The sequence below is a fragment of the Aaosphaeria arxii genome (genome assembly GCF_010015735.1).
Source record: "Aaosphaeria arxii CBS 175.79 unplaced genomic scaffold BU24scaffold_2, whole genome shotgun sequence".
Taxonomy (NCBI): domain Eukaryota; kingdom Fungi; phylum Ascomycota; class Dothideomycetes; order Pleosporales; genus Aaosphaeria; species Aaosphaeria arxii.
In genome coordinates, this window is record NW_022983475.1 from 4,092,333 (window position 1) to 4,117,028 (window position 24,696).

The following is a 24,696-nucleotide window of genomic DNA, read 5'->3' on the forward strand; positions in this document are numbered from 1 at the left end:
ACTGTAATTAATACGTCAATGATTTTCAACTCGGTCTGCACTGGCGCGTCCACATCGTCTTCGATGTCGCTACTCAAATATCCTTAATCTTTGTTGTAATCTGTTCGTTAACCGACAGCGAGCGATTGAGAACAGATCGGCCATTCAAGAGCATTGAAGGTTTATTAGTGTATTATGAGCCGCCGCTACTCATGCATGACTGGAATTCAGAAGAGCTTAAATACGGATCAGGTAGAGCTTGCGACCAATCCTCGGAGCTAAGGAGCATCACCTTCGGTACCTCGGCGTACATTTCCTGCAAATCCGACTTTAACACAGAATTGATCTCCACGCACAGACAAAATCCATTATAGCCCGGTATTGTGGGCACTTTGAACAATTGGACCTATCATGTATAGCAAGAAATCCGAATCGAGGTCTTCGGTTCCTTGACCAGGAAAATTGCAGAGGCATGTTGTGAGGCTCAAAAAACAATGACGCGCAATTGATTAGTCCATATATTTCGTCCGTGCTTGAGCCCCAAAACGTATCAGTAGCATAGCTCACCACAAATGGTCGGAACATTCGCTGGTCAACACTAACTTGATAAACGCAAAGTGCTCGTAGAGAACTTGTTCTGCTAGAATTCGGTCTCTGTGAAATCTATGTTGGAAGTCTTGATCTTGATAGAGCATATAGAATCTACCTGTCGTAAAGCGAGGGAGGGATCTTATTTCGTTAGAACTCATATTCCCTCGTCAGAGATCATAGGCAGGGGCGAGGATGACGTGTGCGAAGTGAACTTAAGGCGCTTCACATAGTCATTCATTTCGATTTTTAGTATTTGCTGGACTTTGGATCGGAAGGTCACTAAGCCAAATTGCTCCGCAAGCATTCTTCAATAGAAACAAAGGCTAGCTAATACAGTGGTGTGCGCAGACAGTGCCTCGCAGGTACAAATCTTTCAGGCACTGTAAGGGCCAGGGTTCGATGGCATAAATATGATGAGACCAAATGGTAGCAGCTCCGAGACCTCGTCATCTTGTAATTCAGTTTGACCCGATACATGGTTAACTGTTGATGGGGGCTCCTCAAAAGGAACTGAGGAGGAATCTGATATTGACGATGGCAAAACAGGGCAGGACGTTTCCATGGTGGTGCTACTCTGATTCGGTAAAAGACCGGAAGTCGATTGCGAAGCAATTGTACCGAGCGCTGATGGGTGCCGCGAGTCTATAAATGGATCGTTGGTTGTAATTGATGTTGCAGTTTGGTGTGTAGATGTACCGCCGAGGAACTCCTCGGTAAAATCGCCTCCAACTTCTAGTCCTTTACCAGATGGCTCCTCGGCGTTCTCCTCCTCTTCGATGGCGCTTTTGGTAAGAGAGACGAAGGTTTTCTGTACTTCCTTCAATTCCCTTTTAAATTCCGAGTCTGCTTGGATGTCTTCTAATCTCGAAACAGTTTCGTTAAATCTCGAAAGTGTTTGATCAAGTTGATCGATGACACATTTCAAATGTGCATTTTTACTCTCCAAGGAAGTGATCATCTGTTCCTGACGCTGTCGAAAAGTTCGTTGAGCAATTCGAAGTTGCACACGACGTCGCTAGAGGCAGATGTAAGTCTTTGGTATTGAGGGCATCGGATGTGAGGGGCATGCTGTACGACAACTGCGAAGTGATTGACTTGTAGTCTATGACGATATACTCACATCGACACGAGTCTCACCTGGAGTTTCTCCCCTTGATCTGCTTTTTGACCTCCTGGCAAGTCCATCTCTGACCTTGTCGGCATCTATGCGTGATCCTTTTGGACGTGCTGCTCGGGAGTCATTCATATGTCTTGTCATAATGGTACAGCGTATTCGTAGGTCTCCAAGAAAATACCGCTTGTGCTGAAGGTGGGACAAATTGTATTGGTGATAGCGTGGTGCCTTGAATTCTTGAGTTCATTCGCTTCGCCGAGTACGTAAAGGTTTGGCCCGACGGATACACTCAGATGGCGAGCCGAATGAAAGTGGAAAGTCTCAATGTGCTATGAGTTGAAAGCGAGCCGGAAACACAGCCGGAATCGCCTGATGGAGCGTGACCTGGCTACGAATACAGATGCTTGTGCTGGATATCTCAAAGAATTTACCAGCTTAAGCAAAATCGTTTCCGGTGGCGTGGCGGTCACAAGTTTTTGTAGTGTTTACGTGTAGGAGTTTTGTTTGAAAACCTTGAACGAGAGGAATAATTGTCATTAGACAATAGAGTGATCTAGTTGATCAGTTAAGAACCGGAAATCAGTGCTTAAGTGACAGCCGATATGGGCCAAAGCCCGCCTCGGACAGTCCAGTGAGACCGTACCTTGTACCCAGGGCATCACTAGAACCTACCTAATGAGTTTAGCTATAGGATTGACCATCCGCAGCTCGTGATTTCGACCAGTGCGCGAGATTCATCGCCCGTTTAAGCTAGGAGACAGCAGAGCCGACTGGCCGGGAATCATTCGAGAAGCATTTGGGGCAACGACCCCAATACCTCGGCGTTATGCCTCTGAGTTGACTGAAAGTCTCCAATATGAGTTGAGGCAACTCTGCGCGTCTAGCCAACCGCGTGACCTTAACTTCAAGCGCGAGCGACACAATTACTGCCCTGAGGTAATGGATATTGGAAATGCATATGTTAGCACTAGAGGCCGCCGTTGTGATTCGGGATGATATTACTTGTAGTAACTGTTTACTTTGTATGCATTTTTCAGTACACAGTGTAGATTATACATGCCTATGATCTGCTCTACTAGAATCTTGCACTCTTGTCTTGTCTGACGGTTAACGTAGACGAGAATCTCGTCTAAGCGAGTGGGATACTTGCGGGGGTGTGGGGTTCATGGGCATACACTGTACTCTATGTACGGTATTGATAGCTAGCGAGCAACGTCACTCCCTTATGATTACCATCTGAAGTGACTGTTTGAACTACTTTCTACCAAACAATGCTTCTACCACAAACAAAAATCATCGAATTGTTCTCATACATGTTGTACGTGTATTCAGGCTGGAGGCAATACTCAACTGCGTTACAGTGTAAAATGCGCAAGTGTTGGGAGTATTATACATCATGTTGAGGTATGAGGCAACCTGTCTCCGTGGACGACTTTCAGGTGGTGATGACAGTCAAGTTGTGATTGTAAAGACAGCCAGTACCCAACTCCTGAAGGGCACCCGCGCACATGAGAGAAGTCACAAGACTTTCTTTGCTGGCATAAGGTTTAAGGCCTAAGAGTTTGATAGAGCTGTCGACTTGGTCAACGAGCTCGCTTGACATACATCTATTTACTACTACCTCTAACAGCATTGTCAATAAATCCGAGAACACTTTTCAGTTCGGTATACGCGGGGTTGTGAACACCCTGCGCTTCTTCGACATCAACCTCCGCAGCTATTTCTACGTCAAAGCCATGTCCTTTGCCTGGGACCACTGCACAAATAGTATCAACGCCAAGCCGTTGCAGGTGTTCTGACACTTGGATACTTTGACTGGCGTCGACAAGGTCATCCTGCCCTCCATGTAGGAATGCTACCGGAGGCATATCCTTGCTCGCTCCGAAAGTGCTTGGAAACAGAGCGCGATAAGCTTCGGGTATGCTTGTGGGTCCGCTAGTGCGTATCATCGCAGCGAGACCTTGACTTCTAGATAAAAGGTCTGGGTATATCGCTTCTTGATGTGCAGCATTTATCCAAGACATACGCTTATCGGCCAAGAGATCATCGGGGAAGGCGTATCCGTCCAGCTCATCGCCATCACGCGCAGCTTCCATCTCATGGAGAATTGTGCTTACGTTAGGCATGAGTTGACTTCCTAAAACCGGTTTACCCGGATTAGTGTATCGCGCTGCAGTCAGGTCGAGTATGCCGTATACGCATAGAGTTGCAACAGGTTTGGGTTCGATCAACCTGGTTGCGACTGACAATGCTAAGAAGCCTCCGGCGCTAGATCCTGCGATCACCAAACGCTCAGATACATTCTTCGCAACCCACTGCGCAGCGTCGAGTGCATCGTCGATGATGTCTAAACCAGGGGTCTCGGGCAAGAGACGGTATGCGGGTGTGATATAAGTCCAGCCGCGGCGCAGGCACGCATTGATTAACCAGTAGGGGGGAAAGGTAGTCTTTTCTCCGACCATCTGCCATCACACACATTTAGCGATCCGTATCGATTGTTTGGGCTTGTTTGAAAGAGCAGGCGCCACTTACCAGAAAACCTCCATGGAAATGTACCAAGGCGACATTGGCATCATCGTTGGAGGTGGAATTTGCAGGTGGTGTGGGTCGCCACACGTCCAGAGACAGAGTAAGACCATTCGTGGTTTTGTAAACGTAGGTCGACACAGTCGCGTGATGAAGGGGAGTGCCCATTGTTTCGGTGGGTGATGTGCGAGAAACGCTCTGAGAAACGATCGCGCAACTTCAATTGCTTTTATACCCCACCTATGAAGTTTATACCCATTACCTTGTACGAGGGGTCCAGAAGGTAGGCACGTTGGGTCGTACACCTGCTAGCGTTTTTAGCCGACACAAAGGTATGATACATGCATTTACAGCCTCTTACTTGCTGTAAGGTAGCTGATTAAGGTTAAAGTGTACATGATACTTGTAGGTGTACGACCCGACGTGCCTAACCTATGTACATTGTACGCGACGAGATTTCATCTCCGTTGTCACTCGCAGGGAGGAAGATGGAGACTGGAAAGGTATGCACATCAGCAGCACACTCTAGAAACGCCCTTGCACCCTACGGGAGGCTACTCATGGACGAAAACTAATTCCATACCGTGCCTAGTTACCATTATCACCTCTGTACATTGGGGAACCTACTTCGGCAAATTAACGGTACCACCGCCGAAATTAGACCAAATGGAGATTGCGGCAAACTCCCACTCTAAACCCCGCATCGAGAAATCGCCGGAGCCACAATGGGTACATCGGGAACGACCGTCCTTGAGTATGATTAGCTTGCTCGTACTCATAACTTTAATGGGTTACCTATTGGTCAGGTTTGCAAAATAGTTCCCAGATACTGCCCTTCCGCAGCAGCTCAGTTGGTATAGCACAGTGACGTCTTCTAAAGTCATAACAGGAAGTTAGAACTTTTCTTGATTTTTCTTGAGAGTAGAGAGTTGAAGTAACCGCTGTAGCATTCGCTACTGAGTCGCTAAGTGTTGAAGTTTGGTTGATCGTTTCACTTGGTACGAGATCGTGACAAGAAGTCGATTGTAGAAGTCTGAATTCAATGGTTTGTGCGGAGATGGAAGGATGTGTACCACCCTGTGTGGAATGACCGCGATCACACTGTGCCCTATGCAAATGGCTGCGCAATTACCCCACAGTTCAAGACGTTCTTTAGTAACGTTGGCGTATTTGAGTTGAGATCTCCAGAGAAAGCGGTACATTTCTGATGTCGGCAATTCTCCACATCGATCACCAAGACTAGGCCTATTGACGAGAGTAGCGTGCTGTATACATACATGACGCTGTATATATATATGACTTGTTGGTAAGTCTTATGAATCACTAATCTACGCGAAAATGACGCTTGTAACAGACCTTCTATCCAACATTTCCGTCCATCGACTCGATGCAATTTCTGCCGCCAAGGCGACAATCGCTGTGCTAGCTAGTTACTGGGTCGTTGCCATAGTCTATCGTTTGTTCTTTCACCCTCTTCGCAACATCCCTGGGCCGTTTCTGGCACGAACTAGTCAAGTCTGGCGAAACGTTAGGTACTTCCGCGGAACATGGCACGACGACATCCTCCAGGTTCACGAGCAGTTTGGTCCGGTGGTTCGCATCGCACCAAATGAGATCAGCTTTGTAGATGAAGAAGGACTGAGAACGCTGTATGGCTATGGGAAATCTATCAAGAAGGTTTGATTTGATCCAACTGGCGAATTCTTGGGCGCAAAGCTGACCGTAACACTAGACAAAGTGGTACGACACCTGGAAAGTTCCAGGCATGACCATTAGTTTCTTCGCAGCGACCGATTTGGCGACTCACCGTCACCTCAGATCCAGAGTCCAGGGTGCATACACAACAACATCATTACTTACTATGGAGCCACTGTTACAGGAAGTCCTTGATGCCAACTGGTCAAGGTTCGAATGCTTCGCCCGTTCCGGGGAGGTCATAGCTTTGGACAAGTGGGCGAACTATTTGACATTCGATATCGTCGGACAGCTCGCGATGGGCGGTACGATTGGTTTCATTCAACAAGGACTTGACGTCAACGGAATTATCCGGTCCATACACGACGGTTTTTGGCTAATGGCAAATATGGGCAATATACCTCTACAGATGTTCTGGTTCAACAATCCTATCATTAAGAGGTTGGTGCGAGTCCTTGGAATCAAAAGGCTGAATGCATTCGACGACTTCGTGGAATGGCTTGACATTCGTGTGGAGCAGAGAATGAACAACAAAGACGGCATGCCCAGATGGGATATGCTTCAACATTTTATAGAAGCAAAGGACATGGATAAAAACCCTGTCAAGAAGGCGGATGTCATGATTGAGGGAGTGAACATTCTTGGTGCTGGGGCGGACACCACCGCTATAGGCATACTTGCATGCGTAGGGGCTCTGTTGAAGCACCCCGAGTACATCCCACGGCTACGGGACGAGATTGACCACGCCTATCAACAACTCGGTCTCGATTCTTCACGAGAACATATCAAATTTACTGACGCTCAAAATTTGCCTTGGCTGTCCGCAATCATCAAAGAGAGTACCAGGCTACATCCTTCGATACAGTATCAGCTACCCAGATATGTCCCCGCAGGCGGCGTACAAATAGGTCCATACTTTCTTCCTGAGGGCACTGTGTGCGGCATTAGCTGCAGGAGTACGAATCGATCCAAAAAAGCATTTGGTGCCGATGCAGGAAGCTTCCGGCCCGAGAGATGGATCTCGCAGAGCAAGGAAGACGATGAACGTATCAAATACTGTAACTCAATGCTGACAACGGTACGTTTCCATGGCTGTATCTCATTGACCCTCATGTTGAGTCGATTCTAACTTTTGTTTGATTAGTTTGGTACGGGAAGCCGAAGCTGCGTGGGTAAGAACCTTGCCACCATCGAGATGTATAAATATGTAGCGCAATTCTTCCGTACCTTCGACGCAGAATTGCTCGATATGAGTGAGCCTTGGAAGACTAGGTCACAATGGTTCTCTTTTCAGCGTGATTTCAAAGTTCGTTTGCGGCTCCGTGACACTTGTGTCTCAGGTGGAGGGGTTGAGAAATGAAAACAGGTCGAGTGTCAAAAGAATCATGTTTCCTGTCCCTAATTTATGTTCCATCTTTTAGCGTGCTACTTGAAATATGAATTGGTTATTGCTATTGCAAACCGCAAGCTTGATGCACAAAAATCCTGCTTTCAATATCGCACAAACGAAGTTGTGGCTGATAGAGCTGCTGATCGTAGAAGCTGACAGCAACGTATCAGCATCTACCATCCCTGCGATTCAATTATGTGAAGATATAAGATTCTCTGTTCCAAATCACCTGTGAGGAGAAACACTCTAAAGTCGTTAAATGCGACAGGTGTGAGGTGAAACCCTACAGTCACCTGATCATCAACAAATGCCTATAACCGAGGAGATCGAAATATTCAGTCACGTTGATTCTTGCCACTCCTTTGTCGGAAGATCAGTAGATGGCTCAAAAGGGGGGTGACCAACACAGCTGGTGTGCGGAATAACCCGCCCAATTTCGCTCACTTGCAACACCGGCAAATTCCCGCAAACTCGAATGATCCGCGGGTCAGCCACGCTATTGGATTGCTTGGCCACATCATGAATGAAGCTCCTTTCTATATATATCTATATGAGTGTACTAAAGTCCTTTCCTGCTAGATGTATCCGAGTACTTCAATCTGTCATTCAATTTGTTCATCATGTCTCCAACGAAAATAGTTCCTCTGCAATCAGGTACGAGCAGCAAAGATGATTGTGTCATTCAGCACCGACCAGCGGTTCTTCCTCCCAATGTCACCCCCGATATCTTCGACAAATTCATTCGACAAGTCTCCGACTTGATCGGCGCCGAAAATGTTCAAATTGTCACTTCAAAAGATAATCTCGATGACGGGTCGTACCAACATCCAACATATACTCATGATCCACACCATGTCCTTGAGCAAGACTTTTTCTTAGCATCTTCAATCGTCGCACCACGCAACGTCTCCGATGTTCAGAACATCCTCCGATATGCAAACGCACTACCAATACCTCTGTGGCCAATATCCATTGGCAGAAATTCTGGGTATGGAGGCGGCGCTCCCCGTGTTACTGGTAGTGTTGTGATAAACATGGGAAAACATCTGAATAAGATACTGGAGGTGAATGTTGAGGGCGCATACTGTGTTGTGGAGCCTGGTAGGTGAATTCAATTGCCCGAAGTAACGTCCGCTAAGTTTCTCGTGTAGGTGTGACCTTCACAGACATGCACAATTATCTCGTCGAAAACAATCTTCGGGACAAGCTCTGGATTGACGTTCCTGACCTAGGGGGTGGCTCAATCCTTGGGAATACTTTAGAACGTGGTGTCGGATATACTCCTTATGGAGGTAAGCTTGACCGTGATCGGCGCGTAAAGGTTAAGCTAAACATGCCCTAATAGATCACTGGATGATGCACAGTGGTATGGAAGTTGTACTGCCTTCTGGGGAACTGCTTCGGACAGGCATGGGTGCACTTCCTGCGCCCAGGGTACCGGAAACTATGGGACTGAAACCGGAAGATCAGCCATTCAATAAGACTGCTCAGCTCTTTCCGTATGGCTTCGGTCCATATATCGACGGGCTCTTTAGTCAATCAAACCTGGGTATAGTGACAAAGATCGGCATGAGCCTTTTCCCCAACCCCGGTGGATATCAGTCGTACCTCATTACGATCCCTCGAGACGAAGACTTGCAACAAGCTGTTGACATTATCAGGCCACTTCGCCTGTCCATGGTACTCCAGAACGTACCAACGCTCAGGCATATCCTGTTGGATGCTGCGGTTCTGGGAAACAAGACTAAGTATTCGGCAAAGTCGGAACCACTCTCCGACGAGGACATGGATGGCATCGCGAAGGACCTGAATCTGGGTAGATGGAACTTCTATGGAGCTTTGTATGGACCTGACCCGATCCGAGCAGCTCTTTGGAGTGAGATCAAGCAAGCATTTAGTCAAATTCCGGGAGCGCAGTTCTTTTTCCCTGAAGATACACCAGACGACTCGGTTCTGCGTGTCCGAGACAAGACACTGCAGGGTATTCCGACATACGATGAACTTAAGTGGATCGACTGGGTTCCAAACGGGGCTCATCTCTTCTTCTCACCAATTGCGAAGTGCGCAGGAGATGATGCCATGATGCAGTATAGCATTACGAAGAAGCGATGCCAGGAGGCTGGTCTAGACTTTCTTGGTACATTCACCGTAGGCCTGAGGGAAATGCGTAAGAACACTCCATTTTCAATTTCATACGTGAGGACTAACGTTCGAATATAGACCACATTGTGTGTATTGTCTTTGACAAAACATCTGCAAAAGAGAAACGAAAAGCGCATTGGCTTATTAGGACGCTTATTGATGATTGTGCGGCACATGGCTGGGGTGAATATCGTACGCACCTTGCTGTCATGGATCAGATTATGTCGACTTATTCATGGAATGATAACATTCTGCTGAAATTCAACGAAGTCCTCAAGAATGCGATTGATCCAAATGGAATCATTGCTCCTGGGAAGTCAGGAGTTTGGCCAAAACAGTATAATAAGCAGGAGTGGAAGTTGTAGATTAGTAATTAGAGAGCGATATTTACATGAATCATCTGCAGCAGGATGTAAACGCTAAGTCAGGATAGGTCTGGTGTGCGGGGTCCCCGCAATGTTCTAAAGTTCATTAATGTGCACTGCCTGCCACCCAGTCGTGCCACTCCTGCCCGTCCCCTTGCTCATAATTATCCCTGGTTTTATATGCTTTTCAAGAACATCGTCCCATCCTGATGAAAGAACCGCCAGCTGGTCCCGCTACTGATATTCATTGAATTGCTTTTCTTCTATAAATGTTTTTCAAGCGCATTGTCTAGGCAATATGAAACGCCACAGTGGAGTTGGCCTTTGTGTCTTCTGTCAGAAGTCATTCAGCAGGATGTATATGTGACCCTTTCCTACGTCTGAATGTTTGACTGATCTGTATTAGCGATACTCTTAAAAGACATTGGATCACCTGTAAAGCCAGAATCGATGACAAGCAGGACATCCCACAATCTCAGGCCAAATCCAGAGGCCGTAAACCAACTGCGTGTGACGCTTGTCACCGATGGAAACGGGCTTGCACATCAACTCAGCCCTGTCAACCCTGTCTTTCAAAGGGAAGAATATGCACATACTCACGTCCTTCACCTGGCTGCAACGAGCTGAGTGACCAATCCATATGCGATCCACAGACTCAAACGGATCCATTGCCTGAATTCTCGTGGGAATTCTTTAATTTTCCTACGACAGAAAGCGCGTTGAATGGCCCAAACTTGTTAACTGATGGAGAACATGGTCCTTCTAGTCAGCTTAGCGTATTTTCCCCATCCTTTAATCCGTACGATAACTGGAATTCCCCCGTGGTACCCAATCCCCTCATGATGCTTGCTCCTTCTATATTGAATCCAATCTCGAAGATTGATGTCCAGCAATGTATGAAGTTCACATTTCTGCTGAACTTCACTACTACTACGGGGCTAGTTGGGTCATTTGAGTGTGGCACACCTGAATGGAGAAGTATCGCTGCGCAGCAATCAGCTACGTCAAGTGGCGAGACGGGCAGCGAATCTTTTCAGAGGCCTCAGTATGAGCTCAGCGCAAAGATAATGGATCTCTTCGAAGGCGCCGATATATTGACGTATGGCCCAAGTCCCGATTTCGTGTCTGAGTACTTCGGTCAAGGCGGAGAATCTGATCTTACTCGACGTATTGTACACAATATACGCGATGCTACAATCGTAACGCGACGTAAGGACGACAAACAACCTTTGTGGTCCGATTCATTGGAAGCTATGTCTTACGATTTCTTCTCTCTCGCCAAGTTGCACAAGTTTCTGGGTCTGTTCTGGTCTTGCTGGTATCCCAACTGGCCGGCAATACACAAACCTTCGTTTAGATTGTCCGAGGCTTCGATAACGCTGGTGATCTCTATGACCGTTCTTGGAGCATGTCTTTCACCGGATGAGCGAGAGCGCGCCAAAGCAACCTTGTGGTTCAGTGCGACTGAAGAGTTGGTATTCAGCAGCGACATCTGGTCACAAGATCTAGCCCAAGCATGGCAAAACTCCGATCATACAGCGCAGCGTCAATCGCAGCTTGAAATTATTCAAGCTGCTTATTGTGTCACACTTATCCATACCTGGGAGGGATGCAAAGAGCACGTACTGCGTGTTCGAAGACAGAGATACAATGCCATAATCAGCGTAAGGACTTCAAAAGCCCAACTCAACTCGACACTACGCCACCATTATCCAGAACTCTGACGATTAGACGTAGATGCTGCGCGATATAGGCTTAAACCAGGCCACTCTCAGAGACGTAGACACATCTAATGTCACGAAATTCGACTGGACGGAATTTATCCAGCGGGAATCACTAGTCAGGTGAGTGCATTCTTTTCCCCCGGCAGTCGTAGGCGACGGAAGAGCCTGACAAACATCTCTAGGATCTGTACATATGTGTTCAATCTAGATGGTGGCTTCGCGCTGTTCTACTACCATCCTACTCGCATGCTATTACGAGAAATGGTCATTGATCTGGCCACACCAGAAGCGTGCTTCCAGGCTGGATCCGCCGAGGAATGCTTTGTAGAGCTACGGTCCTGGCGGCATAGCTTGTACCCAAGTCGCATTTTAACCCTCGTAGACGTAGTCCGGTCTATCTGCTCTGAAGAGACGTCACGCGAGATCGAGCATTTGCTCGCTCGAGCAAGCACTTTGAACATGTTCACAATTATAATTGGTACGTCATTATATGCATGATAAGCAGGATCCGAACTGACCATATCCAAAGCCTTATACTCCCTAGTTTCTCAAGTTGAGAGCTCTCTCGTCGTTACCGTTGATGACTCTTCTTTGCGGAATGGTCTGGAACGCTGGAACACGTTTTGGCCATCTTCAGCACGACAAGAAGAAATCGAGAAAGGAAATATGGACTATGATTCGTCTTGGAGGCGAATTGGATTCATGCGTCATGCGCCAGAGTTTTGGTTGATCAGCCAGCTCAAGCTTGATCGATTGAGCAAGCAGAGAAAAGAGGGACTCGTCGCGGACCTCCTGGATACGCAGTACGATACTACAACTATGGGTGGATTGGAGAGTCTCATCCGAGAATTTCAAGCATCAAAGATATCCGTAACCTAGCGCAAAAGCCTTCGACAAGGTAGCGGCGGTTGGTGTGTGGATTTCCCGCCATGATCGGGCAATCTCCACAACGCTAGCTGGGAGTAGTAAAGTTCCGTTTGGCAATTCACAAAGCGAGGCTGCGTAGCCCGTTCCCGTCTTTCGTCTCTCCAAAGTTATGCATGCTGATCTGCGTGTTTTGCCGCCAGTTCGTGGCCAGGTCTAAGACTGTTATGTACCCTGCACAGGATCTAGTTGAGAAGGTCTGATTGCGGTTATTATAGACAACTTGCTTGTGTATCTTTTTCCTCAGCTTTCAAACTTCAAGCTTGCAGACAATCAACTCACGGTGTGTCTCGCTGGTACCCACTGCTGATTGATGCTAACGCCTACGTACTAGAAATGAATGTTGCACCCGACTTTGAAGCATTTACCAACACGGTAAACGGCGATCAGAGGTCAGCGCTCAAAGCTCAACGGACAATTGATCCCTCAACAAAGAGAGCACTTTGGCCTGTTCCAATTGGCAGTACGCAAGACATTGAAGACGCAATTTTTGCGGCCCAACATGCATTTACGACCTGGTCTAAAACAACCTGGGCAGCTAGACAAGACGTCTTGTCTCTCATGCATGCCGCACTTCAAGCACAGCGAGAGAATATGGCGAAGTTACTCACTTTAGAAGGGGGCAAGCCGGTCCGTATGTATCAAAGCACCTACTAATATATCTCTAATCCGCTTTTCAGATTCAATTCAGTGAGATGGAAGTAGATCATTCGTTGCGGTTCTTGGAATTTAATTGTATGTCAGACACTAAACCTGTTCGCTAATTATTGTGTCAAGTGAAAGCTAACAAAAGGCAGCCAAACAAGCACAGATTCAAGATGTAATCGTTCAAGACGATGATGAGCTACATCTCAGTCTACGATACAGGCCCATAGGCCTTGTGGCCGCCATCTGCCCGTGGAATTACCCGCTTGTTCTAGCTATCGCCAAAATCGGGGCAGCTCTCATCACAGGCAATTGTGTGATAGTCAAGCCATCGCCCTACACGCCATACAGCATACTCAAGTTTACTGAGCTGGTACAGCCTCTCCTGCCTCGAGGAGTCTTGCAAGCTATACACGGCGACGACAGTCTTGGGCCATACCTCTGCGCACATCCAAGGATACAAAAAATCAGTTTCACTGGTTCAACAGCCACTGGTAAAAAGATTATGTCATCAAGTGCACAATCCTTAAAACGTCTTACTTTAGAACTTGGCGGAAATAACGCCAGTATCATACTGCCGGACGTTGACCCTGGGGTAGTGGCTCCCCAGGTGGCTCTGGGTTCCTTCCTCAATTCTGGACAACTATGCGTTGCTAGTAAACGCATCTATGTTCACCAGGACATCTATGATGAATTTCTTCGAGCCATGGTCGACACCGTCCGGTCTTGGAAAGTGGGTCCGACCTCGGGATTCGTACGAGATTTAACGCTTGGCCCCGTACAAAATGAGATGCAGTTCAATAAGGTCATGGCTATCATCGAAAACTCGCGTGCCAACGGTCACCGATTTGCACTTGGTGGGGACAGAGACGAAGCCCATCCAGAAAGCTATGTCATAGCCCCTATCATTGTCGACAGACCACCTGATAATTCATTGGTAGTCACAAGCGAAGCATTTGGTAAGCAGCTCAAGATTAATGGATGCTATCTTCCCAGACTTAGTAGTTTTCAGGTCCTATAGTACCCGTGCTGTCCTGGACTGATGACGAAGAAGTCATTGAGCGGGTCAACAATGATGTCACAGGTCTCGGTGGAGCAATCTGGACAAGTGACCAAGCCCGCGCACAACACTTTGCTGATCGGATTGAAACGGGTACTGTATGGATTAACAGTATAGAAAAACCTCTTCCACAAGCGTACTTCGCAGGGCTCAAAGAAAGCGGCTTAGGTGGGGAGTGGGGCGAACAAGGTCTGCTTGCTTACTGCAAGGTACAAACCATACACAGATACAAACCTGCTGTGACTATTTAGGTACAGACGTAAGGATGATTGAACCAGTCTCTTGAAAGAGTTGCGTGTTCTTATTACATCCTTATCCGGTTCGTTTGGCGTGCCCAAATTGTTCTCTGATATAGCTATGTATTCGTACGGGTGCGAACAGCTGTTTTCTGTTTATATCCAGACCTCCACAGTGACAACCCAATATGACTCTCATCGAATGGATGAATAACTCGTAATTCCGTAAATAGTCAGGCTGAGAATGTCTTCCGTATAGCGAGGATTGTGCATTCCCAGTGATAAGGATGAGGCTGCCAAGTCTCTCGATTGCAGGCGTGAATGAGTGAGAGGCCTGGTCTCTTTCCAATTTTTAGACAGTGGACAAATTGGAATCACTGTTCCCTCACTGAGCCTACGCTATTGTGGCCTGCAAGTCTGCGGAATTGAGCCAGCGGGAAATATTCACAAATGATGTACGAGCCCTACAAAACCCCGCAGAAGCCCTTTTCGCACTACAATAAGTACTTCCATGATTTGCGCTTGGCCGAGACTAAAGTTCAGTCCATTCCTCAATGTCTGCCTTTCTACTTTCAACTGCAGCTATCGTGAGCGCAGCGCCAGAAGATGGCTGTCTACAGTGGCGCAAAGAGACCGTCCGGCTACGTACGCCCCTGTCGGATGAAGTTCTGGTTAGGATCGTCGCTTCTGGGATTTGCCATACCGATATAACCATGTCCCAATTAGCACCTGGAGTTTCTGGCCCTGCTAGGTACCCAAAGGTCGTCGGCCACGAGGGCGCCGGAGTTGTCGAGCGGGTTGGAAGCAACATCGCCCACCTAAGAGCCGGGGATAAAGTCCTACTGAGCTTCGATTTTTGCGGCAAGAACGATTGTCGCGCTTGCAAAGATCACTTACCTGGATATTGCCGCGAGTTTCAACCTCGGAACATTTTAGGTGTGCCTGAAGTCTATGAAACATCGAGTGGGCCAGGTGCCGGACTGTTCTTCGGTCAATCTAGCTTTTCTCAGTTGGCAATTGTTAAGGGAACGTCGGCTCTGAATGTATCGCACATTGTGAAGACTGAAGATGAACTGAAGATTCTTGCCCCAATGGGATGCGCTTATCAGACAGGTGCTGGAGCTGTGACTAATTTGGCAAATGTCAAATCCGGAGATGTGGTCGCTGTATTCGGACTTGGGGGTGTCGGAATGGCTGCAATAATGGTAGGTCACAAATCTCTTCTGGCTCGAAGGCAGACACTTAGAAGCTAATTCCTCAAAAGGCTGCCAAGATACGAGGGGCCTCAACAATCATTGCCCTCGATCGAGTACAGACTCGTCTAGTTCTGGCACAAGAGATTGGAGCAACACACCTGGTTGATACCTCAGACATGCCCTCTTTAATAGACGATCTAGTAGCCGCCATTCGTCAGGTAGCATCGGGCGGAGTGAGTGTAATCATCGACACCACCGGAGTCGTTCCGCTCCTCAAAGCAGCTATCAAGACTTTAAAGGCAAAGGGCCAGTTGATACTCATGGGTTTAATGCATGGGAAGACCTTGGACTTGGACCTTGGACTCCTGTTAGACGTAAGAAACGAGGACTACTTCAAGCACATGCTATACTAATCTCGCCTAGTATGGCATTATGATCCGAGGTTGCGTCGAAGGAGATGCACTGCCAAAAGCATTTGTGCCGCAAATGATCGAGTGGTATCGTCAAGGAAAATTGTAAGTTTGTCTCATGTTCTTAGGAACTACGCTGACTAGATTACAACGTAGTCCTATCGAGAAGCTTAGTAAATACTATCTGGTAGGTCCGTTGTGGAAGCATGTTATTGTTGATCGAAAACTGACCGTCCAGTCGGACGAACACAGCACAGCTGTAGCAGATCTGTTGAGCGGAGTAACTATCAAGCCAATTTTGCTGTGGTAGGAGGTAACTAGGGTTACGATACTGCACCCCACAGGGCCTACTGCTTGGAGTCCCATTAGATTTTATACGTTGCTTACACACTTGCCCGTTATGCCTGGCTTGATTGCAGCATCAGCAGCGCCTAAAGATAGCTCTCCAAGTGATGTGTATGCTTCTTACTCTCTTCTACGGTTTTGAATTCTTTAGAGCCGTGGTCTAGCGGAATATGCTGAGGTGCATGAATAGAAGACAGAGACTGTGGGAGAGAAATACTAAACCACATGTACATAGAATGTGAGACACATATCCAAGTGGTCACAGCTGCTCCGAATGGATGCACGATTCTTATAGCTATGATTTGTGAAGTAACCGACGCTTTACTTGCGGAGCAAATCACAATGTATGAAATCGGCAAGCAAGGTTCTCAATAAAACAGTTCCAACCGAGTAATCAGTTACAAAATTTCAACAGTGACTTTCATTTCGACGAGCAAGCCATATCCTCTAAAAGATATGTGATCTGCTTGCTAAACCCCATGAAAGTGATAGAGGAGCCACACGGACTGGTGAACATGGTAGCTAGGCAACCTTACCCTCAGCCTTGCGATTGCTGTCGTAGTCTAATCACTAGTAGCTATCGTGAAATACAGTCTGCTATGATTCAGATTGATTGGTTGTTCTGATCTCATTGAACCATTGGACTGGGTGCCTCATTCTTCCCCTTCTGCCTTTTAGTCATCATCAACGCCTAGAGGTAGGCGGACAGATCCGCTCGTGAAGCTACACCACACCTTCTCCTCTTCGCACCCTACTCCCTTAACTACTAATCCCCACTTGACCTTCCCCCAGTGCGCATACATGTCCTCATCAGGCGGCCGGCACGCTGCACTAATAACCAAGCTGCTATGACCCGCCGGTGGCATCCACGCCGTAACCCTCCTGAGTACAATCCACAGCAGCACCAGCAACAATCCCAGAAAGCAAAGCGTGAAGATGAGGAAACTCAACGGTGAGTACCCACATGCACATTTCGACTCATCAGGATACAACGATCCGTCGACTCTGCGCTTTTCGAAGCGGACGAGGAATAACGTCTGCGATAGGAGCCAGTGTAGGAAGCCCGATGTACAGGTTAGTGGGAGGGACCAGCGCCAGGGAATTTGGAGGAAGTGGGTTTTCCGTTGGAGGTGGGAAGGTGAGGAAACACGGAGACCTTTTCTGTGGAGGCCGAAGTTATTCCATTCGATAACGCTGCAAATGGAGGTGCAGAGACGGTTGATGCTGAAGTAAGCGATAGAGAGCAATACTTGGGGCGTGTTGGCAAACCAGGCAGTGAAGATGATACCTTTCGTAGTGAAGGATGACCGGGTGAACTGGAGCAGAAGCTGGGAGGACGTGCCCCAGCTGGAATAAAACGTGGGTTCAGGGTCACGAAGGGAGAGAGCTAGCAATGCTATACACATAGAGGCTAGAAACGGACTAGACACTAATGTCAGCTGAATGATGGTCGGCAATAGGGTCATAAATACTTACAGCAGAAGGCTGGACCATAGTCTGCCGCCGCCTAAAAGCCGGAATACATGAGTGGATTTGTGACGCCAGAGATGGCCCCGACGCATCGTACGAACTTTTGACAGTTCAATCCTGTTCGAAATGGAATTATCTTTAGGCTCTTGCTCTGGATTTTCCAAGTATGATGCAAGTGCATCTCCAATGGTAATTAAATGGCCATCGGCGCACTCCCGCATTGTCAAGTAGATAGAAATCGATTTCAATGCATTTGCAATGATCACAATTAACATGAAGTAAAGACCAATCTGCACTTTACTTGAATGCTCAACCGGCTGTGCCAATGCGTAGCCGATACGAAGGGGTTCATGTACCAACCATGCTGTTGGAGAACATGACTTTCCGCCGTCGGCGCATGGTAAATCGGAACATAGAGGGTAGGGGCCGTCTCTACCTCCAAGACTCACTGTCTCCGGTTTGGAGAGTTCATATAAAGGAAGTGAGAATTCTTCTAGGCGCGAGACAGTCGTGGTTGCGCGGTAGTCCTGTACCAGCAATGACGAATAGTTCTGTGAGATGAGGTCTATAGAGAATGATAGCATCATGTTGTTATTGGCCACTGGTCTTGGTTTCCAGTCGCGGCCGGTTGAGGTTTCGTATCGTGGAGCCTTGTAGTCGAGTAATTCGTAGGAGAAGGTGAAATTGGAGTGCAAAAACACCCCAAAGGCGACTTCTGTCACAACTAGTCGCAGATTACCATAGCCCGGAACATATGGCGAGCCGTAGAGATGTCTCCACTGATCATTCTCCAACCTTTTCCATCCCTTTGTCGCTTCAGCGCCTTCATAAGCCATTTCGACGACGTAATCCTGGCCAGCTGTGACTTGAAATACTGCTGAATTGTAACTAGCACAATAAAGTCAGCGAGACACTTTGTCACTCAGAGCAAAGGGTAATCTCACAAAACATGCAGTGGCACCGAGCTGCACGCAAGAATCCAAAATAAAATGGCTCGCCTTCTCGCCACAAACCTGAGATTGTGCATGCTTACAAGCCCGATATCCAGCATCATGCCCTGTGCATGCGCGGCATCCACCTCGAACCTCGTCGGCGAACACAGGATCTGCATTGCGTAATTACTTGACACCAATAGTACTGTGCTCATGATGTTAATGAAAATGTGATAAGTAGTGCTTAGACGCTGAATTCTATCAGGTCTGCCCTGCGCGACTGTGCCAATACCATCGATCATGCCCCCAGCGGAGAAACAGCCAATAAAGAGGAGGATAATATTGCTGAGCAAGACCAATACAGAAGTATAGAAGCCGACGGAGAGGCCAATCTTCCAGTCTGGATAATCCCATCGTCTGAAGCGAGTCCACATTGTCCGTCGCCAGCTAACACGGGGAGTCATGTCTTGTCCTGCGGACCTCAAATCATCTGGTGCGGAATGATCATGACTGATTCCGTCCGAGTAGCCACGGTGGTCGAGTTCAACGCAGTCAAAGAAGGCTGCGCGTATACTCATCGTGGTGGTCGCGAGCGAAGCCAACAATGAGTTAGTGAGGCGTTCGAGTCGTCGCTACATTGGATCTGATTTTGGTAGGACGTTCTTACTGCCTTATGTGTAGATGGTGGGGGAGGATCCGGAATACTGAATTTTCAGCCTTGTGTTCAGCCCCCATAGTGGCGTTGCGTCACTCCAATGGCATAGGTCGAGTGTCTGACATGCCCGCACAGCTGCACATTAGACTGTGAGATGTTGCCGATCATGGTGGAGTTGGATCGATCATGGCGCCTATAATGCCTGCAAGGGTCAGCTACATCGAATCTATATTTTTAACAGCATTGTGCATCGGATATCTGCTTCTGAACTATACTAATTTCATTTGATTTATCAGAGTTATGCAGAGTACCTCAGACAATCTTCTGTGTACTTGCCACCGACATGCTGCCTTACGAAGCCCTGATGATCTCCCTTCATACGATGTTCAGATATATCTATGCCTTTAGTCCTGTAGAAGTACCCGCGAGCGAGAACGCATTCATGTGGAAACTTGCGCGGATATCAAAAGACCATGATAAAACCCATCGTTCAGTCCATCTTTGTCTGACACCACATCTTGTGAAGCTTCCAGTGCTTCTTCTGGCACTGGACAGTGCAGTACCTACGCTCCTTGCACTTTCCGCAGCGCAACAATGCCGCACCATCCGGACCGGTAATGACACCACAGCCTCCACAGGTCTTTGAGCCGTTGCGGATAGCGCGGAACTCCTTGATGATCTTGGAAGATTCCGAATCTCCCATACCAGTACTGAAAAGGCCACCGGGTCCGGGCATGTTCATACCTTGGAACCCACCGATGGTGGGTAGGCCTTCGTCTTCCATCGAGTTGGCAGTTTGGACGAGATCCTTGGATTCAAAATCGTACGGCTCACCGTTCTTGTACCCATTTGATCCGAATAGAGCTTTTTTCATCTGCCTTAGTGCGCCCGGCATGAGCCCACCTTAGGTGTACACCTTTTTCAACAAAGTCAGGTATGAATCCGGGAGCTTGCACCCGAGCGTCATGGCACAAGCTCCAAGGAGGACGAGAACGTAGCATGGATCGCGACCGAAGTTGGCAAGGGGATCCTTAGGAACGATAGCCAGGCTCTTCTCTTTCTCGGTGATCAACTTCTCTAGCACGCCCCCGTCTAGATGCTGACGGACAGCAGGGACATTGGTGCAGAGAGGCGCATAGAGAGAGTAATGTATCTCGTCCCCCGCGGAGGCTTTCGCACGCTCTGCATTCTCAAGGTCATAGACCCCCGCTTCGTGGGTCAGTTCACTGACTATATCATAGTCGTGATCAGATTGGAAAAGATCTGAGTCTAGGTCAGTATGTGAGTTTACGTTGAATCATTATGTTTAAGCCCTACCGGGACCCCAGCAACCCATGTTTGCCCTTAACAGTGACAGTGCTCCGTTGATCAAGCGACTTGAAGGAGAGGTGACTGTTTAGGAGATGGATGAAGTCGATAGAGAGTGAGCAACTTCCGAGAGAGAGTTGAGTGTAACACGGCGCAGAACAGGTGTCAAATGAAGAGTTGGAGTGGATATGAACTGAAGTGAAGAGTAAAGTGAAGGAAACAGAAGAGGGTAATAACGGGGCGAGGCGCGCCAAGAGTTGACTTTCTGGCATCACCGCAGAGGAGGAAGGAACAACGGCGCGTAGTTATGTGATAGACACCTTCACCCTTCCAGGCCCGGGCTCGAGCTCGTTCACCTCCAATGGTCACTCAAAGTTCTTCCATCCGCAGTATCATAGTAATACCATTCTTGCTCACAGACTTCTATGATCTATGAGGGTGGTCCATGCAGATTGCATGCGAGAGGATTCAGCTTTCTTCTCTACAAGGTCTACTTAGTCTTCCTATATTTCCATATGACAAAGATGCCGATTAACATGTCTCTAATTTTTGAAAGATTATGGTGTTATGGATGCAAACACCGAAGCAATAAGATTCACCCTGATTTGTCAACAAGACAAACTGCATGAACGATGATATCTTAGACCCAATCAGGTATATTCTCTGGGCTCGCCAGCCTATGGACAGCCCTGAATATATCTGGATATTCGCTCCATATATCATGGAGATTAAGATATGGATGGATGATTGCATTTCTTCATCTAATGCACGTAACGATAACATTGCTAATCGTTTTACAGCGATGGGGCACTCCCACAGGAGGATATCCTTGGGCGCCAAGGGTCGGGCGACAGGTGAGACTGCCCTGATCATACAACATTTTAATACGGAAATCGTTGGCTAGCCATCGTATATCCTGCAGACCAGAACCCAAAGCAGAGCACCCTCTTCCACAACGTCTCCACATACATCCTAAACTAAACCTCGCAATCTCTCCTAGAATTTGCATCGAAGAAGCGCAAACCCGAGAGCAACAACACAAACGGCTATGGCGTGGCAAACGGCGCAGCACCGGCAGCAGATGATAAAGCGATTCTCTTCGACTCTACCACAAAAGCATGGAAGATAGATCCGGCTGTCAGTTTCTCAATACCACAGCGCAAGAAATTGACGTTGGAGTTGGTGTCGGGTAAAGGAGGCGGCGTCAGGACCATCGGCGCAAGCGGAAGTGTTGAATTCAGTGTCGCGTGGAAGGATGTTGATATGTCAGATTGCCCTGGGCTGCACCCTGAATGTCAACAAAATATGCTAACATGATCAAAGATCGAATGTTCTGTCTACCTGTTCCCGAAAAAGGAAAGCACCAGCACAATTTCATCGTTCTCCCATTCCACGCCGACAGCGTGAACCTACTACTGAGAACATTAATCTACCCCTCCAGAACCTATCCTGAACACTTTCGAATGAGCAACAGGGAAGAATATAATTAAGTATGAAGATCAGGCCTAACACCTTTTGCGGAGGCAATAGACGAGTGTTTGAAGGCAGCTGGTGTGCGGAAGCGCGCAACCTTCCCCACCCTAGAGGAGTTTGAGAGCGCTATCGCACAGAGCTACAGGAAGGGCGAGAAGGCTTATTATGTTAAGGCACATTGAGGCAGCAAAGAAGACATGCAAGCATCACCTTCCTATGGTTTCCCAACCCTACAGTCGGGCCGACCATCCCATCTTTTGCGAGCATGTTGGTGCCAGCAATTCTGCTACAGAAGACAAACTTTGACCCTGCGGACACTTAGCCTGTCTTTGCAATCCACGGATTGCTTAAGCCGCTCCTATGCTTCTTGCTTGTTTATCTGGCGCTAACCCGTGCTCCTGCGACTCTAATCTGGATTGGAGCTGTGGCGGGGAAGGTCGCTTAGGGGAGAGACAAGCCGACTCCGCGTCTCACGATAGTAAGATAGCAAGAAATACGTTGGGTTTCCGGGGTTGTGAGGGGGCCTGCTATCTCTGTGGGTTCTGATAACTGTGCTTGACGCGGTAATGCCCCTGTATGGATTTGGTTGTTGCTAATACGGTGCCACCCTGAAGTGGCGTCTTGTGGTCGGCGAACTGGCAGTGATCTCTGGGCAGGCGGACGCTAGTCATGGACGTCGTGTTCTGAACGTATTCGTAAGGAGATGGCATGGGGGCATAGGAAGTCTTGATGTGTATCGAAGATGAGTGTAATCATCGAGGTCGGGTAGTTAGTTATAGTTGTCGGGGGGATCGGTGCAGTTGTCGGGTATGGGTGTAGTCACTGGAGTTCGGTTCTATGTTCTGGAGTAACCCTTAACGTCTCTCGGGTGCGTCTCTTTCGCGTTGGTTTCAAGGGGGAAGTCCCCTTTTAGGAGTACGCACTGGCAACTCCAAATGGCGAAGGTGACGTGGGGGATACGGGAATTAAGGAGATTGATTCGGCAGTTTATCAGATGTCTATCTACTGTACAAAGATACTCCGTACTTTAGGTATGACTGTATATGTATCACTAGGCAGGTCGATTGCTTGTAGGCTAGCACTTGGCCGCGACCCTGAACCGCCCCGTGCGCCTGCACCGCCGTGATCGCCGACCGGGATGCGGGGCCTGCCGCAGCCAGCAAGTGCTACTGTAGCGCCCCCTGTTACCCATACACGCACTGGACCCTTAAATTCTTATCCCACCACCATCGGTTAACAATAAATTAATACCGTTTTACAGCCAATTCAGACACTCAAATGAAGCTGCGAATAAATCCGTGCTTATCAATGGGAAATTCGAAATCGGTTTGGTGAAAGAAGCTCTTGGCTCTTTTTGGGCTTTAATCATTCTCCTCTAATTACTAGGCTACCTATTCCACCAGATTGTGCTATATACCTAATTACTCCGTACATATCTGCCAAAACTGACCAGGAGGTCCATAACCCCAATAAATGCTTGTTACAATGTGTCAGTAATCTTACTGGTCAAGTTTGCCTTCTGTCTCAGCTTACATTTTTCTCAGATAGTGCAACGTTGCTCTGAATTGTGGTTCAGTTACATGACGATGCATCCGGGAATCGGCTTGTTCGGAGTCTCCCTCCTACTTTGTATTAGCCACAATCTGAGGATTGCGTTTAGCAAGACGTACTTGAAATCTTTCAAATCAGATCTTTCGACAAAAATACTTTTGGACTCGGGTGCAACCTCATCAGAATTGTCACGATGAATATTTGCCAAGTTCACAGAGTCTTGTGGCATCCTAGCCTTCAACGTAACAGTGCTCTCTTGAACATCAGTTGCTGGAAGAGGCATCGCCGCAGCATTCGAGGCAGCAACAATGGCGCCCGCAACGATGGTTTGTTCGAGACGCATATTGACTGGAGTAAGTCTTTGTTGGAGTGTTGATTTGGGAATTGATAGTCTGAGAGCTTGAAGAAAATCGAGTCTGAAAGACTTGACTTTATACCCGATTTCTTTGTTAGATTATCGAAATTGAAGGATTGGTGGAGGAGATGACCACATTCAGAAGGAAATAATTTATTCGTAGGAAGTCTTATCACGGCTTCATCAATCTCATCAATAGTCAAGGAAATCTAGATTCTCCGCGGGCAGGTTCTCAAGTGTTCAGCGTATCTGAATGTTCGTGATAAGATCTACCGATTGAGAATACTAGTAGAACTTAGTTCCAGTTCATGCCGTATTGTCTCAACCCGGAAGTCACTTGTCTGCATGAATACGAACTTGAAATCAGGTATCTCTTCTGTGATCAAAATCACCGGGAACCGAGCTTGGATATACCCGGAAGTTAGAGATGTAGAATGCTATGTCAAATGGGTATAGAGCGGCGTGTATCTTGCTCCACTTGCCCGAATTTTGACTAACTTGGATTCGACTAACGCCTCTGTTATCACGCCCTCGAGCAATAAAGTTAGATTCTCTTAGAACGCAGATATATAGACGATTACATTTAACGTGTATAGTGTGGTATAACTAT

General features: G+C 47.6%; 12 protein-coding genes across 12 annotated transcripts; 7 read left to right on the forward strand and 5 right to left on the reverse strand.

Annotated features, from left to right (window-relative positions):
* Positions 1-943: 943 nt before the first annotated feature.
* BU24DRAFT_448346 (uncharacterized protein) lies at positions 944-2,013 on the reverse strand (the record flags this gene model as incomplete). The annotated part of the gene is made up of 2 exons (XM_033530878.1): positions 1,691-2,013; positions 944-1,585 (listed from the first exon to the last, which is right to left on the reverse strand). The coding sequence occupies exons 1-2, from the start codon at positions 1,826-1,828 to the stop codon at positions 944-946; spliced, it is 780 nt and encodes a 259-aa protein (XP_033388310.1). The 5' UTR covers positions 1,829-2,013.
* A 1,235-nt stretch (positions 2,014-3,248) lies between these two features.
* On the reverse strand, positions 3,249-4,589 carry BU24DRAFT_448347 (alpha/beta-hydrolase). Its single transcript, XM_033530879.1, has 2 exons — positions 4,217-4,589; positions 3,249-4,146 (listed from the first exon to the last, which is right to left on the reverse strand). The coding sequence occupies exons 1-2, from the start codon at positions 4,376-4,378 to the stop codon at positions 3,292-3,294; spliced, it is 1,017 nt and encodes a 338-aa protein (XP_033388311.1). The 5' UTR covers positions 4,379-4,589; the 3' UTR covers positions 3,249-3,291.
* BU24DRAFT_130947 (uncharacterized protein) lies at positions 4,493-5,288 on the forward strand. The gene has a single exon (XM_033521019.1). It carries the CDS (start codon positions 4,607-4,609, stop codon positions 5,027-5,029), a length of 423 nt encoding a protein of 140 aa, XP_033388312.1. The 5' UTR covers positions 4,493-4,606; the 3' UTR covers positions 5,030-5,288.
* A 359-nt stretch (positions 5,289-5,647) lies between these two features.
* On the forward strand, positions 5,648-7,480 carry BU24DRAFT_365745 (cytochrome P450). The gene is made up of 3 exons (XM_033524280.1): positions 5,648-5,887; positions 5,943-6,983; positions 7,050-7,480. Exons 2-3 carry the CDS (start codon positions 5,976-5,978, stop codon positions 7,263-7,265), a joined length of 1,224 nt encoding a protein of 407 aa, XP_033388313.1. The 5' UTR covers positions 5,648-5,887; positions 5,943-5,975; the 3' UTR covers positions 7,266-7,480.
* Positions 7,481-7,674: 194 nt separating this feature from the next.
* BU24DRAFT_365746 (vanillyl alcohol oxidase) lies at positions 7,675-9,997 on the forward strand. Its single transcript, XM_033524281.1, has 4 exons — positions 7,675-8,396; positions 8,447-8,587; positions 8,641-9,462; positions 9,516-9,997. The coding sequence occupies exons 1-4, from the start codon at positions 7,916-7,918 to the stop codon at positions 9,800-9,802; spliced, it is 1,731 nt and encodes a 576-aa protein (XP_033388314.1). The 5' UTR covers positions 7,675-7,915; the 3' UTR covers positions 9,803-9,997.
* A 647-nt stretch (positions 9,998-10,644) lies between these two features.
* BU24DRAFT_489824 (uncharacterized protein) lies at positions 10,645-12,405 on the forward strand (the record flags this gene model as incomplete). Its single annotated transcript, XM_033533665.1, has 4 exons — positions 10,645-11,466; positions 11,540-11,646; positions 11,709-12,004; positions 12,056-12,405. 4 exons carry the CDS (start codon positions 10,645-10,647, stop codon positions 12,403-12,405), a joined length of 1,575 nt encoding a protein of 524 aa, XP_033388315.1.
* Positions 12,406-12,568: 163 nt separating this feature from the next.
* BU24DRAFT_419579 (aldehyde dehydrogenase) lies at positions 12,569-14,537 on the forward strand. The gene is made up of 5 exons (XM_033527252.1): positions 12,569-12,733; positions 12,785-13,080; positions 13,131-13,185; positions 13,248-14,054; positions 14,108-14,537. Exons 2-5 carry the CDS (start codon positions 12,787-12,789, stop codon positions 14,404-14,406), a joined length of 1,455 nt encoding a protein of 484 aa, XP_033388316.1. The 5' UTR covers positions 12,569-12,733; positions 12,785-12,786; the 3' UTR covers positions 14,407-14,537.
* Positions 14,538-14,800: 263 nt separating this feature from the next.
* Positions 14,801-16,307, forward strand: BU24DRAFT_477057 (GroES-like protein; the record flags this gene model as incomplete). The annotated part of the gene is made up of 3 exons (XM_033532957.1): positions 14,801-15,596; positions 15,656-15,961; positions 16,203-16,307. Exons 1-3 carry the CDS (start codon positions 14,946-14,948, stop codon positions 16,305-16,307), a joined length of 1,062 nt encoding a protein of 353 aa, XP_033388317.1. The 5' UTR covers positions 14,801-14,945.
* Positions 16,308-16,903: 596 nt separating this feature from the next.
* Positions 16,904-17,943, reverse strand: BU24DRAFT_439879 (uncharacterized protein). Its single transcript, XM_033530336.1, has 2 exons — positions 17,819-17,943; positions 16,904-17,764 (listed from the first exon to the last, which is right to left on the reverse strand). The coding sequence occupies exons 1-2, from the start codon at positions 17,902-17,904 to the stop codon at positions 17,017-17,019; spliced, it is 834 nt and encodes a 277-aa protein (XP_033388318.1). The 5' UTR covers positions 17,905-17,943; the 3' UTR covers positions 16,904-17,016.
* Positions 17,944-19,889: 1,946 nt separating this feature from the next.
* Positions 19,890-20,895, reverse strand: BU24DRAFT_439880 (uncharacterized protein; the record flags this gene model as incomplete). The annotated part of the gene is made up of 3 exons (XM_033530337.1): positions 20,717-20,895; positions 20,316-20,662; positions 19,890-20,273 (listed from the first exon to the last, which is right to left on the reverse strand). The coding sequence occupies exons 1-3, from the start codon at positions 20,733-20,735 to the stop codon at positions 19,890-19,892; spliced, it is 750 nt and encodes a 249-aa protein (XP_033388319.1). The 5' UTR covers positions 20,736-20,895.
* Positions 20,896-21,509: 614 nt separating this feature from the next.
* BU24DRAFT_477073 (uncharacterized protein) lies at positions 21,510-22,287 on the forward strand (the record flags this gene model as incomplete). The annotated part of the gene is made up of 3 exons (XM_033532958.1): positions 21,510-21,561; positions 21,708-21,972; positions 22,031-22,287. 3 exons carry the CDS (start codon positions 21,510-21,512, stop codon positions 22,158-22,160), a joined length of 447 nt encoding a protein of 148 aa, XP_033388320.1. The 3' UTR covers positions 22,161-22,287.
* A 1,469-nt stretch (positions 22,288-23,756) lies between these two features.
* BU24DRAFT_406584 (uncharacterized protein) lies at positions 23,757-24,074 on the reverse strand (the record flags this gene model as incomplete). Its single annotated transcript, XM_033525771.1, has 1 exon — positions 23,757-24,074. One exon carries the CDS (start codon positions 24,072-24,074, stop codon positions 23,757-23,759), a length of 318 nt encoding a protein of 105 aa, XP_033388321.1.
* Positions 24,075-24,696: the final 622 nt, after the last annotated feature.

Coding starts and splice junctions, on each gene's coding strand:
- BU24DRAFT_448347 (XM_033530879.1), bottom strand. CDS start 4,378: ATGGGCACTCCCCTTCATCACGCGACTGTGTCGACCTACGTTTACAAA. Junction 4,147..4,216: donor ATTTCCATGGAGGTTTTCTG/GTAAGTGGCGCC, acceptor GTGTGATGGCAG/ATGGTCGGAGAAAAGACTAC.
- BU24DRAFT_130947 (XM_033521019.1), top strand. CDS start 4,607: ATGATACTTGTAGGTGTACGACCCGACGTGCCTAACCTATGTACATTG.
- BU24DRAFT_365745 (XM_033524280.1), top strand. CDS start 5,976: ATGACCATTAGTTTCTTCGCAGCGACCGATTTGGCGACTCACCGTCAC. Junction 6,984..7,049: donor GTAACTCAATGCTGACAACG/GTACGTTTCCAT, acceptor TTGTTTGATTAG/TTTGGTACGGGAAGCCGAAG.
- BU24DRAFT_365746 (XM_033524281.1), top strand. CDS start 7,916: ATGTCTCCAACGAAAATAGTTCCTCTGCAATCAGGTACGAGCAGCAAA. Junction 8,588..8,640: donor CGGATATACTCCTTATGGAG/GTAAGCTTGACC, acceptor ATGCCCTAATAG/ATCACTGGATGATGCACAGT. Junction 9,463..9,515: donor CGTAGGCCTGAGGGAAATGC/GTAAGAACACTC, acceptor GTTCGAATATAG/ACCACATTGTGTGTATTGTC.
- BU24DRAFT_419579 (XM_033527252.1), top strand. CDS start 12,787: ATGAATGTTGCACCCGACTTTGAAGCATTTACCAACACGGTAAACGGC. Junction 13,081..13,130: donor CTTTAGAAGGGGGCAAGCCG/GTCCGTATGTAT, acceptor TCCGCTTTTCAG/ATTCAATTCAGTGAGATGGA. Junction 13,186..13,247: donor GCGGTTCTTGGAATTTAATT/GTATGTCAGACA, acceptor AACAAAAGGCAG/CCAAACAAGCACAGATTCAA.
- BU24DRAFT_439879 (XM_033530336.1), bottom strand. CDS start 17,904: ATGCGTCGGGGCCATCTCTGGCGTCACAAATCCACTCATGTATTCCGG. Junction 17,765..17,818: donor CTATGGTCCAGCCTTCTGCT/GTAAGTATTTAT, acceptor ATTAGTGTCTAG/TCCGTTTCTAGCCTCTATGT.